The 14,708-nt window shown below is 43.9% G+C and overlaps 1 protein-coding gene across 1 annotated transcript; it reads right to left on the bottom strand.

The window, feature by feature from the left end:
- Positions 1–15: 15 nt before the first annotated feature.
- phc3 (polyhomeotic homolog 3 (Drosophila)) lies at positions 16–10,170 on the bottom strand. The gene is made up of 14 exons (XM_078287783.1): positions 9,981–10,170; positions 9,071–9,236; positions 8,782–8,858; positions 8,547–8,705; positions 8,271–8,360; positions 7,723–7,957; positions 6,091–6,731; positions 5,876–5,999; positions 5,298–5,581; positions 4,254–4,424; positions 4,053–4,153; positions 2,965–3,094; positions 1,912–2,182; positions 16–882 (listed from the first exon to the last, which is right to left on the bottom strand). Exons 1-14 carry the CDS (start codon positions 10,155–10,157, stop codon positions 728–730), a joined length of 2,781 nt encoding a protein of 926 aa, XP_078143909.1. The 5' UTR covers positions 10,158–10,170; the 3' UTR covers positions 16–727.
- Between the last annotated feature and the right edge of the window lie 4,538 nt (positions 10,171–14,708).

Raw genomic sequence — 14,708 nt, 5'->3', positions numbered from 1 at the left:
AATAATAAACAACCTTGTAATCAATTAGCTTCCATAATTCATAATAACCGCTTGCTTGCTGCTCATAAGAGTATGTATCAAATTCCACCCTTGAGATAACAGGCAACCGTCTGTTTTGTAAACTTTGAGTTTGTACAGCATCCTTTAAGTTTTTGTGTAATAATGCAATGCAAAGTTGTTCTCTTTGTTATTTTTTTTTTTTACAAATGATACAAAGAACTTTTAAAACCCTTTTTGAAACAAATGGCTGACTGGAGCCAAATTGCTACAATCACTACAATGGAATGATACAAAGAACTGTTCATCATTACATTAAAATCACTTGAGTGTGTGTGTGTGTGTGTGTGTGTGTGTGTGTGTGTGTGTGTGTGTGTGGACTGCACTCTGATCCTCCACTGTGATGAACTGGCAGCTGGAACAGATGAGGTCTGAGGAGTGAAATCCTTGGCAGTGGTATCAGGGAAATGCAACTGCAGTGTGTGTGTGTGTGTGTGTGTGTGTGTGTGCACTAATGACTTCAGTCCAGCCAACTCTTCCTCAGTTTGTAAGGAGTCCTTGCCTTCATCCAAGCAAAAGTCCCATCTAAATAATAAGGTCACATTATTTAGACAGCATGAAGGTGTCTCGGCTGAGGCGGAGAATGAGAAAGACCATCCTTCTGTTTGTGTTTGTCCCGGTCCGCCTCGGCTCAAACCCAGCCCAGCCAGTCTGGGGAACGCTGGATTGCCTACGACTCCTTCAGAGTGTTGATGTGGGCACAGAGTTTGAGGGCCGGTCCCAGTTTAAGGTTCATGGTGCTGACCAGGTGGTCCTCTGTGAGCAGCAGCAGAGCCTGCCCGTCTATTTCCTGGGAGCGAAACTCCTCGGCGATGTCCGGACCGCCTGGGGAAAGAGCAGGAGAGAGAGACTGTACTGAAACGCTCCTGCCAAGAGAGCACACTAGATCCCTTCTTCCACTGTTCATTTTGACATATTATGTTGATGTGTGTAGAATTGTTCATTCAATCATCATGAGCTTTACTTCACCATGCGAGACTTTTTATACTTTAATATATATTTCATGTTAATACATTATTCATACTGTGTGAACAGCAGGATAGGAGATAATCCATGTTTCTTACCATGTGAACAGCAGGAGGCTCATCTGCCCAAACCATCCAAATTTAGGGGGGAATTTTTCAGCATTTATGGCAACTTCATCAAAACCCTTCACATTAAAGTAATTATCCATGACATTTTCAAATAAACAAATTCCCATTTTGCTACTATTTATTACCGATTGATATGTGATTCAACCTATACCCAGTTCATGAAAGCTTTTACATTTGTAGGAAAAATTGGAAGTGATGCGCTTTACGCTCCCGGAGGCAGCAACAGCAATTTGTTTTGAATATATAAAAGAAGAACTGGTTAGCATGAGCAGCGATAGCCACCATGGCTGAAGAGACAAAGAAAAGAGCTGCAGCCACCTAGAGAAACTCAAACTGCATCAACAGAAAATCCAAGGAAAAAGACAGAGTCACAGCACTGGACACACTGTTTGATTGACAGATGATCTCTGGGAAGTGCAGTGCAGAAACACCACAGCAATGAGCGCTTAGCACCAAAGAGGCAAAATAAAAAAAAACAAGAATCTCGTACCACTTGTGGAAATTGTGATTCAGTTGATGAACACTAAGCTGTATTTCTCTTCCAAATCTGTTTTGCCCCTAAGGACATTTTTTGCACATTTAATCTCTTTGTACATTGTCTGACCTATCAGGGACATTTTCTGACCTTTCAGCTGCATGTTTGCCTCGAGCCTGACTTAATTTCCCACCCTGATGCACAGTATGCAGCCGTATTTGCTGACTTGTGTGCTTTTCAGTGACAGATGTGGGAGTGAAATCTGTGCGGCTGTCACACTGGTACCTGGCAGGGAGTTGATGTAGGAGAAGACTTGCTCCACGTTCCACTGGGACGGACAGCAGAGGTCTTCCTCTCTGTCGGAGCCGCTGAGTGTCTCTGTCATCCTCCGCTCCTGCTCCCTCTCTCTCTCCTGCACTTGCTCCCTCTCTCGCTCCCGCTCTGCCTGCCTGCGCAGCCTGGTGGTCATGGGGATCAGAGGCTCGTCTTCCTCCTCCTCCTCCCCCTCCCTCGGTGAGCCTCGCTGGGCCTCCTCAGAGACAAATGACCCGTGGGCCTGTGGAGCACGATGACAACCGTCTCAGAACATCTATCGTGATTGGGGTTAGACCGATTGACCTTCTGTTGAATATCGGATATCAGATATGATGGAGGTTCCTCCCTGAACACAGCCACAGAAAAACAGTCTCCATATTTTCTGTATTAATACATTTTTTAACCCTGAATACATTTTTTTAGTCTCAATGGAGAGTTTTAGCATCAAATGGCAGACTAAGTACTGTTTCAGAGGCTTTAACACCCTGACAAGAATACAATTCTGGGGGAAACACTGAATTTGTGTAATTTTTTTTTTATGAAAATGGTCAAATTTAATGATAGTGAATATTGATACAAAACATTGACTATTGGCTGCTTCAGTCTTCAAAAGAATGGTGTCAGTATTGGCCTTCAAAAACCTATATCGAAACCCTGATTGTCATTTGTAATGAGGGTTTGGGTGTAGTTTACAGTCAATTTAGAATTCCATGTGGGTGACAGAATGACATCTCCATTCTGGACTAAAAGATTTTGAGGGTGAAATAACAACATGAAGTGTGTTTGTAAGCAGCCAATAGTTTTAGGCCAGAGCCCTCTGTAGATATGAGGCCTATTGATCCTGTGTTTTTGGAGTACTGTGCTTTTTTTATACAATTTTGGAAGTTTCTTCACAAGCCAAGTGTCTTCTCCACAGCTCTGTTTCTGTCAAATGTGCCTGTTCCCTGTCTTAAGACCAATGACCCCATCAGCACTTCTGCATTCTCCCATACTATATGATTCAGGTCCGTGCTGCTATCTGACCTGTCTGAGGAAAAGCTCTCTGGAGGCCCCGTTGACCCGGCCGGGGGGTCGGCCCCTCCTGCCCATCGGCCTGTGACCCCAGCGACCGGCTCTCAACATGGTGATGCGCTTGGTGCAGCTCACACTGAACCTGAACGGAGAGAGAGAGAGAGGCGGAGAGAGGGAGGGAAAATGATTAAGGCAGTTGATTTGTACATTTCCTCCGCCACAGACTATCAAATTTGTACAGTGATGGCACGGCGCTCAGTAAGCTGAGGCGGCATAATCCAGTGAATAAAAGCCACGTGATATCAATCTTTCTTAAAGCCCAAAAGCCCTTTGAGATCTGACTTTCCTCTGTATGCTGAGTGAGGACGGTTAGACAGGCATTTGCCATTGGGTATTCTCTGATGGTCTGCATCTGGACTCAAAGCTCTCCTGTCTTTGATGCCTGCTTGCAGGGCCAGAGAGGGAAACCTGGGAGTAATTATACACTTAGACTTTCTCTTTTGACACAAATGGAGCTCAATGGGATCCAGATGTCAGATGATGTGTTCCTCCACCACCGATGCAGACGGCAGTTCAGTTTATTGTCTTGGAGGGTTTGCTCTTTTTCAGCAACACCTTGCTTCACATTCATAAAGTTACCCAGATTCACACCTGAGAGCTGCCAGCCACAGCCGCTCCGCTGGAGCAACTGGGAGTTAAGTGCCTTGCTCAAGGGAACCTTCAGTTGTTGAGGGACCAGAGTGTTTCTCATTCTCTTTACCCAGATTTTCCCAGCCAGTGTGGGGAATTTGAACCAGCAACTTTTAGTAATCACAGCTAGGGCTGGGCAATATGGTTGAAATCAATATCACGATAATCATAAGGATTTTTATTGATATATATCACAATATGGCTCATGTATGCAAAATCACATGTTAAATAATCTGAGTTTTTAAATAAAATTTGCTAGTTTTCATCAATTTAGATGGCAGAATTGCGTGCCACGATGTCCCAAAATCACCCAAAATATCATCACCATATGATTCCACTGAAAGACGATAATCGATAATATTGAATTATCGCCCCGCCCTGATCACAGCTCAGTGTGTGAGTGGTTTTACCTTCTGACACAAGTCATGGAGCAGAAGCGTTTGGAGCGCAGAAAGGTGTGAACATAACCTCGCTTCCCACAGAACTCACACTGCAGCACGTCTGCCACACTCTCCCGCGGCTCTGCAATTTTAGAGGACCAGCTGTTAGACACACACATGCATGGACACACACACACACACACGCACACACGCACACACACACACACACACGGGTCCCTCACCATCTGCTGTAGGGGCATCATTTTCCATCTCTGAGTCTGTTGAATCTGACTGCTCAGCCTCCAGCGGGCTGTCCTCAGGCTCTGCGTCCCCATTGGTCCGAATCTCCTGGGAGTCAGGAAGTGTGGCCTGCTGGTCCGCCAACAGCGAGGACGGGCCCACCTACACCGAGGGGGGCATTCAGAGAAGTAAAATCTTCCATAATGATGCAGAAAGACGAGAATAATGTCTAGACAAAGTTGGGGGGTAACTGTTTACGTGTGTCATTTGGGATTACAGCAAATTGGTTACAAATAGCAGTAATACAATCTGTAGTTAATATTTGCTGAGTAATAATTGATTCATGTTGTATGTTTTATCACATTGTGGCACTTGGTTTGTCAGCCTGTGAGCGGAGGGCGTGCCTGCTTTCCAGCCTGCCCTCTTCCTTTGGTGAGAATGGATGACAAGATAGTAGTGCTTAAAGGAAAACTCCACCCTCTGATACTCTCACACTGTTAGACATCATCAATCTGTGATGTTCAATACAATCCAGGAGTTACTCTTTTGGTGTACCCACCGTCCCTCAACTGCTTTGTCTCCTTCTACTTCAGTTAGTGATTTCCTACATTTCCCAGAACGATTTTCAACCACCCAGAGAACTGGCGTGAACTTGTTGCATTCAGCTGTGTGTTATATTTATTGGTGGAGAGAGCAATAGTGATAGGAATAGTGAGAGCAAGAGAGCGAGTTTTCCACTTGAGAAAAAGCATCCTTTACTCAAAATGCATGTCTGAAAGTGGTCTCTCTGCGTCTTCTATGATGGATTTCTCCCTGTCTGACTGTCGAACGTGACATCAGGTCATCTACGTTTGGCCAGTAATAAGAAAAATACACCACCAAACAAGACAATAGGCCCAGAAGTGCATGGTACATTGCCAATAGTGTTAAAGTGTTTCAGGATGGATTTTCCTTTAACTAAAACATCCACCTGTGACTGCGGCCCCCTGGTGGCCTGACAGACTACTGCCACTGTCGCCCCTCCGGCGGACATACCGGGAACGGCTCCAGGCCCTCTCGGATGACGAAGCCCTCTATGAGGTGTGTGAGGATGTGGGGTCTAAGGAGGCTGTCAGGGCTCCCTGGGAGGCTGGCGGGGGCTGAGGGGGGCTGGCCGAGGCCTCTTACCGCGGCAGGCAGGAGGGGAGGAGGAAGAGGAGGAGGTGGAGGAGGGGGGATGCTGCTGCTGGTGCTGCTGGTGACGAGGGAGGAGGGCTCTTCCACTTCTGCTGACCGGATCATTGAGCGACTGGACGGGACGCAGGACAAACCCATCGCAGCTGGATAGTAGCAGGAGGCATGAAAAACACAGAGAGCCAGTGAGGAGGATGTGTAGCGTTAGCAAGGGAGGACATTCATTTCACAGAACTTGATAATACCAGATGAACCTGAGAAGTAAATAGTACTGTAATGTATTGTGTTGTATTGTGTTGTGTATTGTATTGATTGTATTGTATTGTATTGTATTGTATTCTGTTGCATTCATCTCATCTTATAAGATAAAATGAGATGAGAAGAAACTTTAATTATCCCCTTGGGGAAATAAGAAGTTAATTAACTTGTTTTACTTATACCTGTGCCATTCTCTCTAGGAGACATGGTGGGAGGTGAAGGGATCCCGTCTCTCTGTGGACTGGGAAGACGTTCCTCTTTCCTCTCCTCTGACCTCAGTCCGTTCACTTTGCATGTTTGCGTTGACTGAAATACAAACCACAACAAAACCTTGGTCAAGACTTTATGAGAATGGACGATGCATCTCCACACGGCAAAGTGGCACCTGGCGACTCACCGACGGAGCTTCGGTGCGCCTGACCGGATGCACCTTCAGATCAACGGCCACCGTCTGAGGAGGCGGGAGGTTCTGGTAGGGCATCTGGACCAGGGCCTCGGCCACAGGCAGCTCCTGCTCCGTCAGCAGAACCCGGCCTGACTGGACTGCCAGGGCCTGGACTGAGTGCAGGGATAACCTCTGGAGGGAGGCTGGGGGGTTCTGGGGCAACCTGGGGAGAACCAGGGGTGGAGGAGGAGGCGGAGGCTGGTTCTGCACCTGGGGGAAGGAGGTCCGTCGCTGGGGAGCGGCCACCAGAGGAGGCGGCTGTGGCTGAGAGGTGGGAGCTGGAGTTGAGGTCTGAGCTGATGACGCAAACACACTGGTGACACAGGAAGAAGAAGGGGCTGGGGGGTTGTTGCTGGATTGTGTGTGGGTGGTGGCAGGGGTGGGAGTGGCCAGTCTTTTGATTGACAGGGGAAGGGGGTTGGAATTGGTTTCTTGGGGTGCAACTCTCAGGGCGATCGGCTGGAGCTGTCGGTGGCTGGGAGTTCCTCCTGCGGCCTGTTGAAGGATGAGCTGGTGGTGCGCCCCCCGCTGGCTGGGAGGACAGGGCAGCTGCTGCTTGACCAGAGCATGGGGCTGCACTGGAGAGTAGGCTGCTGGTATGGTGATGCATAGATAGACATGAGGGGAAAAAAGAACAAACAAATAAACAAAACTAGTACAAGATCTGTCGCAACCTTGCAGTTCTCCCAAGGTGCTTGAATTAAAAACTGAACTGGACAAAATGAAAAGAAAATCTACTAAACTTGGTGAGCAGTTAATGAACAAAATTGAATAGTAAAGCCAACATGTTTTGGCTAACATCACCCTCATCAAGGAGTCTAGGCCAAGATAGCAAGAAGAATCTCTGGCAAAACTAAAAAATTTTGCATTCAATCATTAGAGGAAACGTTCACCCTGATGTCAAACATGAAAAATGTTTATGCAACATTTTTAGCTTTAAAATATTTTCAAGATCTGAAAGCGATCAATGGAAGAGTCTCAATCAATTAGGTCGTCCTTGGACAAGCCCTCCAGCGGCGTTTCCAGTCATCTCGATCCTCCATGCATCTGGCTAGCTCGCCAGTATTTTCCGTCCCTGCATCTTTCTTTAGTACGTCCACGTACGTTGGTGTGGGACGCCCTCGTGATCGATGCCTGTGTGTTGGCTCCCACAGCACCAGTTTGCTGGCTGGGAGCTCCCGGTGTCTCTGGCAGTGACTGGCTAGCCTCATTCTCCTGGATGCTATCTTCTCACTCGACCTTGGAGTCTGCTTTGTGAAAATCTTGTCACCTAGAACATTGATTTGCCAATTCACAGCAGATAACGTGTCTAGACAATGTGTCTCTCTCCCACATAAACATTGTCATTGTTTAACCAGAAGATGATTAGTAGCTAGCAAGCAACTGTTGGAGATAACATGCCAACAGAAAACACCCAGCAGAGGAACAACCCACAAACTGCGTCTTTAACAAACTGAGCTTGAACCCACCTTACACACCACAGATCCTGTTATTGGCTACCTAAGTCTGAAATCGTCTCAGAACCCAACTTTTTAGAGAGCTCTCCTTTAAAACATAAGATTGTACAGTCCAATCTTTACTCACCTGGGGCTACAATCTGAGGCCCTGAGGCGAGCCGGGTGACATCGGCCGGCCTCACCTCGGGTCCTGTTTCTGTTGAGGCGTCAGTCTGCTGGTTGGCCTTGAGGGCACAGATGGACATCTTGGACAAGGCGGTGGCCGAAGTGAGGGCCTGGGCCTGGGAGGAGGGCTTCAGAAGGACGCTCTGGGCTGTGGCTAGAGCCCCGGGTAGATGGGCACGCACAGCCAGGTTCTGGACCTGAACACACCCGGAGAGTCATTTTTACACTACACAAGGTAAGTGTATATTAGGCCTCGGTTATAAGAGCCCTACGTTAGGCTTGGCTTCACACAGAGCAACTTTAATGCAAGTTGCAAGTAACATTATTTCCATGCTTTATGGCTCCGCTAGCATGCAGCAAAATCCTATGTCACATTTTTACTTCTCACTTGTTTATTCACCATATATCTTTTATTTTTTCTTTAATTTCTGAGGCATTTAATACTGCAGCCTTGTGCCATGCAGGGACTATTATCATCTATTATCATGTGGTGCCTGGAAAACTTTATACCTGAGAGGAGGGGGGCAGAGAGGAGCAGGAGGTGACAGCAGGGAGGTCTGATTGAACTGCAGCCACTGTGGCTGCAGGAGTTAGAATAAGCTAACAGGAGAAAGGAGAAGAAGAGGGAAAGACAGGAGGCAAGTTGGTTTAAAATCAAGAAAGTGTGCGTCAGAAAAAAGACAGGAAACACATGCAGTGCAAAAGGGCAAACAGGCAATACGGTTTTTAGCAGCAGTGCAAATAATAAGTATGACCAGCAGCTTGAGATATTTGAAAAGCATGTACCATCTGAGTGCGAAGGTACATCTGAGCTTGGTTACAGTTGGCTGGTCTATTCCCTAGGAGCATGGCCTGCTGGGATATGGTACTCCCTGCAGCAGTGGAGCTGGAAGCCTGGGTTCGGCCAATCAGCTGGGCTGTTACTGGAGAGGCTGGTAAGGTGATCTGGATTCAAGAGGGAGCGATGAAGAGTGACAGAAAAAAGAGACAGACAGTTTATATATATAACAAGAATACTTACTGAGTTTTGGGACACACCAGGAGGCTGCGGCAAGCTGCCATTGGATGAAGAAGGCAATGAGGGTGACTGTCTGCGACCTAAGAGGGAAGCCTGAAAAGCATTGGGAAGACGCCACATTCATAATGGCACAGTGATAAACAAAAACGTTATCAATTTGTCTCTCACACACACCCTGTCATTCACATCTAAATGATTCTAGATGCTTGTACATACATAGACTCATGTGCATGATGATGATGTGCATACACACAAAACACACACACACACACACACACACACACACACACACACCCTCTGACCTGCTGTATGGTGGCCAGGCTTTGCAGATGCGGTGTGTGCTGGTGCTGCTGCAGGGCCGCTGTCTGCAGCATGAGGTGCTGCTGCTGGGCTGCGTACATCTGATGCAGGTACTGGGCTGCCATGCTCTGAGGTCTGTGGATGGCCTGCTGGATCACCTGTTGGCATCACACAGCAACCACAACAAGCCCATTATTAATGCAACTGCAATCCATTACAACACAAGGCTACCATTATTTAGCTTGGTCCACAGTCTTATTACTTTATCACTTCACTGACAAATGAAATAATTGAAGAGTTAATTTACAAAACGCTAAATATGTATGTTGGAAAAATTATAATTATCTGAAGTTAGTCATGCAATATTTCTAAAATATAGAGGATCCACTTTGTAAAAGGAGCTGTAATTTTATGTAATTTTAAGTGACCTACTATCCTTTAAAAATAACTATAATTTGATTCACTTTTGTGCAATCAGCTATTTTGTAAGAGTGGGAATCACCTTTTTTAAAATGGAGGATATTTCGTTTTGGAATGAAAAAAAAATCAGTGCCATGGGATTGCTTTTTTGTATCAGGCTCTTACCTGGACTGTGTGCCTATCTGGTGAGAAAATGCTCAGAAAGGCAAAGAGGACTGTGTATTTCCTGGACTGCCTGTCTTTTCGGGTTGGTCAGTGCACACAGAGGTACAAAGAGGCATCAATCTCTTACCTGCCTGCCTGCCTGCCTGTTGGGTGAAACAATGCCTGCAGAGGTACAGGGGATTGTCTAATGCCTGGAATACCTCCCTTTCAAGTGGGACAATTTTCAGAGAGGTACATGGGACCATCTATCACCTGGCCTGCCTGCCTGCCTGTCGGGTCAAACAGCGCCTGCAGAGGTACAGGAGTCTGTCTATTACCTGGACTGCCTGTCTGTCGGGTGGGACAATGCTCAGCGTAGCAGAGGGCGCCTGGGTGCACGTGGGGTTGCTGGAGCTGGCTGTTGCCATGGCGATGACAGCTGATGTGGTGGGGGTGGTGGCGGCAACAGTCCTATTAGTGTCTGCCTCCTTCTCTCCTGGGCTCTGCCTATCCATCTCCCAGGTCACACAGAATCAGTAATAGGAAAACTGTGGAGATAAAAAGGACCTTAATTAACAGCAAGCAGTTAAACAAAATAGCACCATCTACTTTATTTGAGAGATGTTTAACTGTCTAATTTTCTCAGCCATCACTCAGCTGCAGTTCATGTTCAAAGGTTCAAGGCAAGCCAATGCTGCAGCAATAGCCTTCAGTCAGCTGAATCTATAAAGAGAGCTACAGCAGCAGTTAGATCTTATAATGATGAATAGTTGTTGGGTTGTTAACCCTAACCCTCATAAGATTTCAATGTCAGGCTAATATGAAACAAAACCAAAACACCCAATTTTTGTGTGATAATGATGTTTCTTTATGTTATAATAATGTTGAATAATGTTACTTTAATGTACGTTGAGCAGGAATAGCTATAGATATATATAGGAATAGCACATGGATAACATCTGTCCATGATGACATGTGGGTGTAAATCGTAAATCGCTGGTTTTTCTATGACCTGTGCTGAAAAAAATCAACTTGGCTTTACATTCAAAGCGTTGAACAAAACACAATCCGATAAGATTCAAGGCTATTTCATGATTCGACACCCTGTGCTAAACTATGCATAATGCATAACTGGTGCATTTTAATTGGACTATGAATATAAGATAGCTCTCTGGCCTTATTTTAATTGCTTTATTTGCTTCTCAGTACATTTTCGATAGGTTTGAAAGACCAGTAACTAATTTAGGCCATTCCGACCTGCTTAAATTTATAGGTTAAGATATAGGCTAAAAAACAGTTGAGTGATATTTTGGGCATAACCGATAAAATCATTTTTGTCCATGCATTTTGTTTGAAAGCCTGCATATTAAACTGCATGGGCTAAATGATGTAGTTATGTAATTTCATTAGTTCGACTGTGAAGGAGAGGAACAAACTTTTGTCTTTCAATTCAATGCAATTCAATTCAACCTTGTGGTCCTCGAGGGGAAATTCTCCTTGTAGCCAGATGCATAAAACAAACATAAAAATATATATAAATTAAATACGCAAAAGTAGGCTACACAGGCCTATAGCGCAAGACGCAAGAGTCATAAATTAAGAGCATCATCATCCATCCATAGAACAGCATTAAAATAAACAACACTAACAATGGACGCCTGACTATCCTATAGCCTAATATTTATACTAGCATTAGACTATGATGTAAAAGATACAAGTTTAAATATATGGGCTATAATTGACTGGTCAAAGTGATCCTTTCAATTTTCACCTCCGCATATATGTTAGCCTACGTGTAATAATGAGGCCAATCGAAATATATACAATATATTTCGTTTTCCTTTTTATGTTTGTCTTTTTGGAAAAGTTCATGTCCTTTTTAAAAGTATTAAAATGAATCATTTAAATTTAGGCAAGTGAGCTTATTAAGTAAGCTAAGTAATACTCAGGCTATAACCTGTTTTATTTTGAACAATTGGCAGATTAAACTCATTCTTGAGCTTGGGCATTTAATTGCAACAAGCCTAACCGATAGTAATGAATCAAAATATACAGATCACAAGTTAGATCACAACATTGTAACAAATTATGATAACATCATAACAACACTGGACTCAATAAGGAAGAAAAATAGAGACGGAGTTGTTGTGTGTCCACTGTAACCTTTGAAAATGGAAAGCATATGAAAGCATGATGAATTAACTAGGCTAATGTCCTCACGATGAATTTGAATTCACAAAACTCCCTGGTTTGTAAAGGCTAGCCTACTGTACCACACACACACACACACACACACACACACACACACACACACACACACACACACACACACACACACACACATCTGTAAAGGGACTACAAATAACAGACAGCGGTGCTATGATGCTACAATGCTGTAGTTTTTCTTTCCAACTGCTGACAAAAGCCTGCTGAAGATATGAGCAAAACATATTTTTAATAAAAGAAATGGCAAAGAGCTAGCCTTGAGGTTTAATAAAAAAAATCTATGGCATATTTCATTCGGCTAAACATTTGTCGTTTACAAGCGCAGCAGCTTGGAATATTGATGGTCTTTTGCTGCATCGCCGCCTATTTCCAATTAAAGCAGGCAGAATATTCCCCCTATACCCCGAACGACCATAAAATCAGTCATAGCTGAAATATACTGTTCATAATTTAGGAAATATCAGCGTAATGCATTCAGCGGCCAAAATCTGGGTATCATTTCCCCTTCAGTCTGGTCCTGTGCTCGGACGTCGCTTTATGCATGCACAATCATTCACCTCTTGTCGGCGTTACCTGCCTGGTTTTGGGAGACATGACCCGTCAGGAGCTGACCGTACCCCGGCACATTGTCACAGTCATGTACTAATGCGTCAGGACTGTCTAAAATGGAGATAAAAACAGACGGTATACAACACCAGGCAATAAAAAACCTTGACACAGCACCGCTCGCAGTGCGGGAGGACCTTCCACAGCCGAGCAGGGATTTCACCACATCACAGTCTGCTGGGTCTGGACAGGCAGCAGAATGTGTGTTATCCTCTTGTATAGGTTTCATCTGGGTGACTGACACTACCTCATATGGTTATGGTGTAATATGAGGCTATAAATATGATATCAATTAAAAAAAAGAGGATATAAATTTTAAGCCTTGTGTGAGAAATTCCCGAGTCTGTCTGCTAAACAAATGTGACGCGTCAGAAGAGAATTTCAAAGCGAGACACATGCTGATTTGATTATAGGATACGGATTTAATTAAAGGGGTGTATCACTGAAATTAAGCAACTGAGCTATAGATCTAAATTATTCTTCCTATTAGTATTGTCTCCCATAGCAAGAACAAGATGCCAGGCCAGTTTAGTCAGAAAGAATCGCGAGAGATAATCAAGATACTATATAGGCTATTAATCAATAAACACTTTATTTATAGAGCACTTTTCGTACAAGTGAATGCAATTCAAAGTGTTTTCCAGTGCAGTAGGCTACATAAGACTGGAAATGGACAGGTTACAGTAATAAAGGCCAATGCACTGAACAGTTAGAGGTGAAACAAAAGAATAAAATTAAACATATATTAAAATAACGAGGCCTGCATAAAAGATGGAAATGTGTATCCAGGCTGGTTTTCAGGGAATCAGGGGACGTTTTTTGATTTGGAATTGATAGCACCTTTATAGACTAAACCTCATTTAGAAAATTCAGACAAATTATGGGTCCACTTTCAAATCAGCCAGTTCTTTGTCATTAGAGCAGACAAAGACATATTTGGTATCAGCAGTAAGAGTCTTGCTTCTCTGCATTTGAGGGGAAATCGATCATGGTCACACACAAAAAACGATTAGGCTGTATAGGTCATAAAGTTGACAAATTCATAAAATAAGTGGTCTTCTTTCAGAGGCAGGTTTTAGCCTAAGCGCTTCCTAACCGTTTCCTAACAATCAGCCTAACAAAGAGCCCCAAATTGTCCCAAACATAACTTGGCTACTGTCAGCATATTGATTTATTCATAGGCTAGAAAGAAAGAAAGAAAGAAAGAAAGGAAGAAAGGAAGAAAGAAAGATCTTAATGGTAATATATTTTACAGACAAAATATATATTTATGAGTGACTGAGTCTGTGCTGCTGGCAGTAAAAGTCCTTAATTTGTAGTAGACTACTGTAATAGCTGGCATGCAGACATTAGACTTTTAGCTGTAGCATCTATTGCTTTACTTAACCCGAATAGCCACCAAAAATTGCCCGCCAAGTTGCAGTTTTGTTTTTCCATTCCAGTTGGGTTTTGCTGTCAAAAACGCCTGCCATCAAAACAAAAAAAGAAAATGAAAAAAGAGGAGTAGGAGGAAGGAGAAGGGAAAAAAGAAAAGAGTATAAAAGCCTATAGAATTAAATACATCTAAAACAAACAGATAGGCTACTTTCTGTGCCAAGCAGCCCCCGGGCTGGTAATTGGTGTATACATCATCATCATGTCCTGTCAAGAGCTTGTGCGCTCAACAGCTCCATCCAGGGAGTCTGGAGGAGATCAGAGATGCTTTCTGTCTTCACGTGCTGTCGGAAATATCGGAATTACTAGATAAGCCTACATGAACAACCCAGCAAAGTGATAAACACTACAGGGAAAGATTATGAGAAGAGAAAATTATGTGATACAAAGATGTGACGTTTAGGGGGTGAGGAGCATGATATCCGTATCAACAACTGATGGTAACAGGGATGAATTTTATTATAATGTTATTGCATTCTATGTAAACAATTAGTAGGCTATTGCTGTAAGTTTATAGTTTCACTCTTTAACTATTAGTTTCTATGCTGTGCATACTTATGAGTTATACAACAATTTGTGGCAAACATAGGCCCACTCACTTAAAACATCACAGCCTGATTCGCATTTTCTCCTCTCTATTCTGTTGTTGCAGCACAAAGTAGCTCTGTGCTCCTTAATTTCTAAAATTAAACAAAAAAAAACAAAACCAAGTATATACTTTTGTCACAGGGCCCATTTTGTTATTATTTCCGACCCAAAGCACTTGAATACAAGATAGGTTTTAGGGCTGTTTGGATCTC

Source organism: Centroberyx gerrardi, chromosome 13, assembly GCF_048128805.1.
Source record: "Centroberyx gerrardi isolate f3 chromosome 13, fCenGer3.hap1.cur.20231027, whole genome shotgun sequence".
Lineage (NCBI taxonomy): Eukaryota > Metazoa > Chordata > Actinopteri > Beryciformes > Berycidae > Centroberyx > Centroberyx gerrardi.
This window is presented reverse-complemented; position numbering and strand designations above follow the sequence as displayed.

Excerpts from the sequence above, each read along its gene's own strand:
- phc3 (XM_078287783.1), bottom strand. The coding sequence starts at position 10,157 with ATGGATAGGCAGAGCCCAGGAGAGAAGGAGGCAGACACTAATAGGACT. Across the intron at positions 9,237-9,980 it reads CCGACAGACAGGCAGTCCAG|GTGATCCAGCAGGCCATCCA; the intron begins GTAATAGACAGA and ends TGATGCCAACAG. Across the intron at positions 5,582-5,875 it reads TCCTAGAGAGAATGGCACAG|CTGCGATGGGTTTGTCCTGC; the intron begins GTATAAGTAAAA and ends GCTACTATCCAG.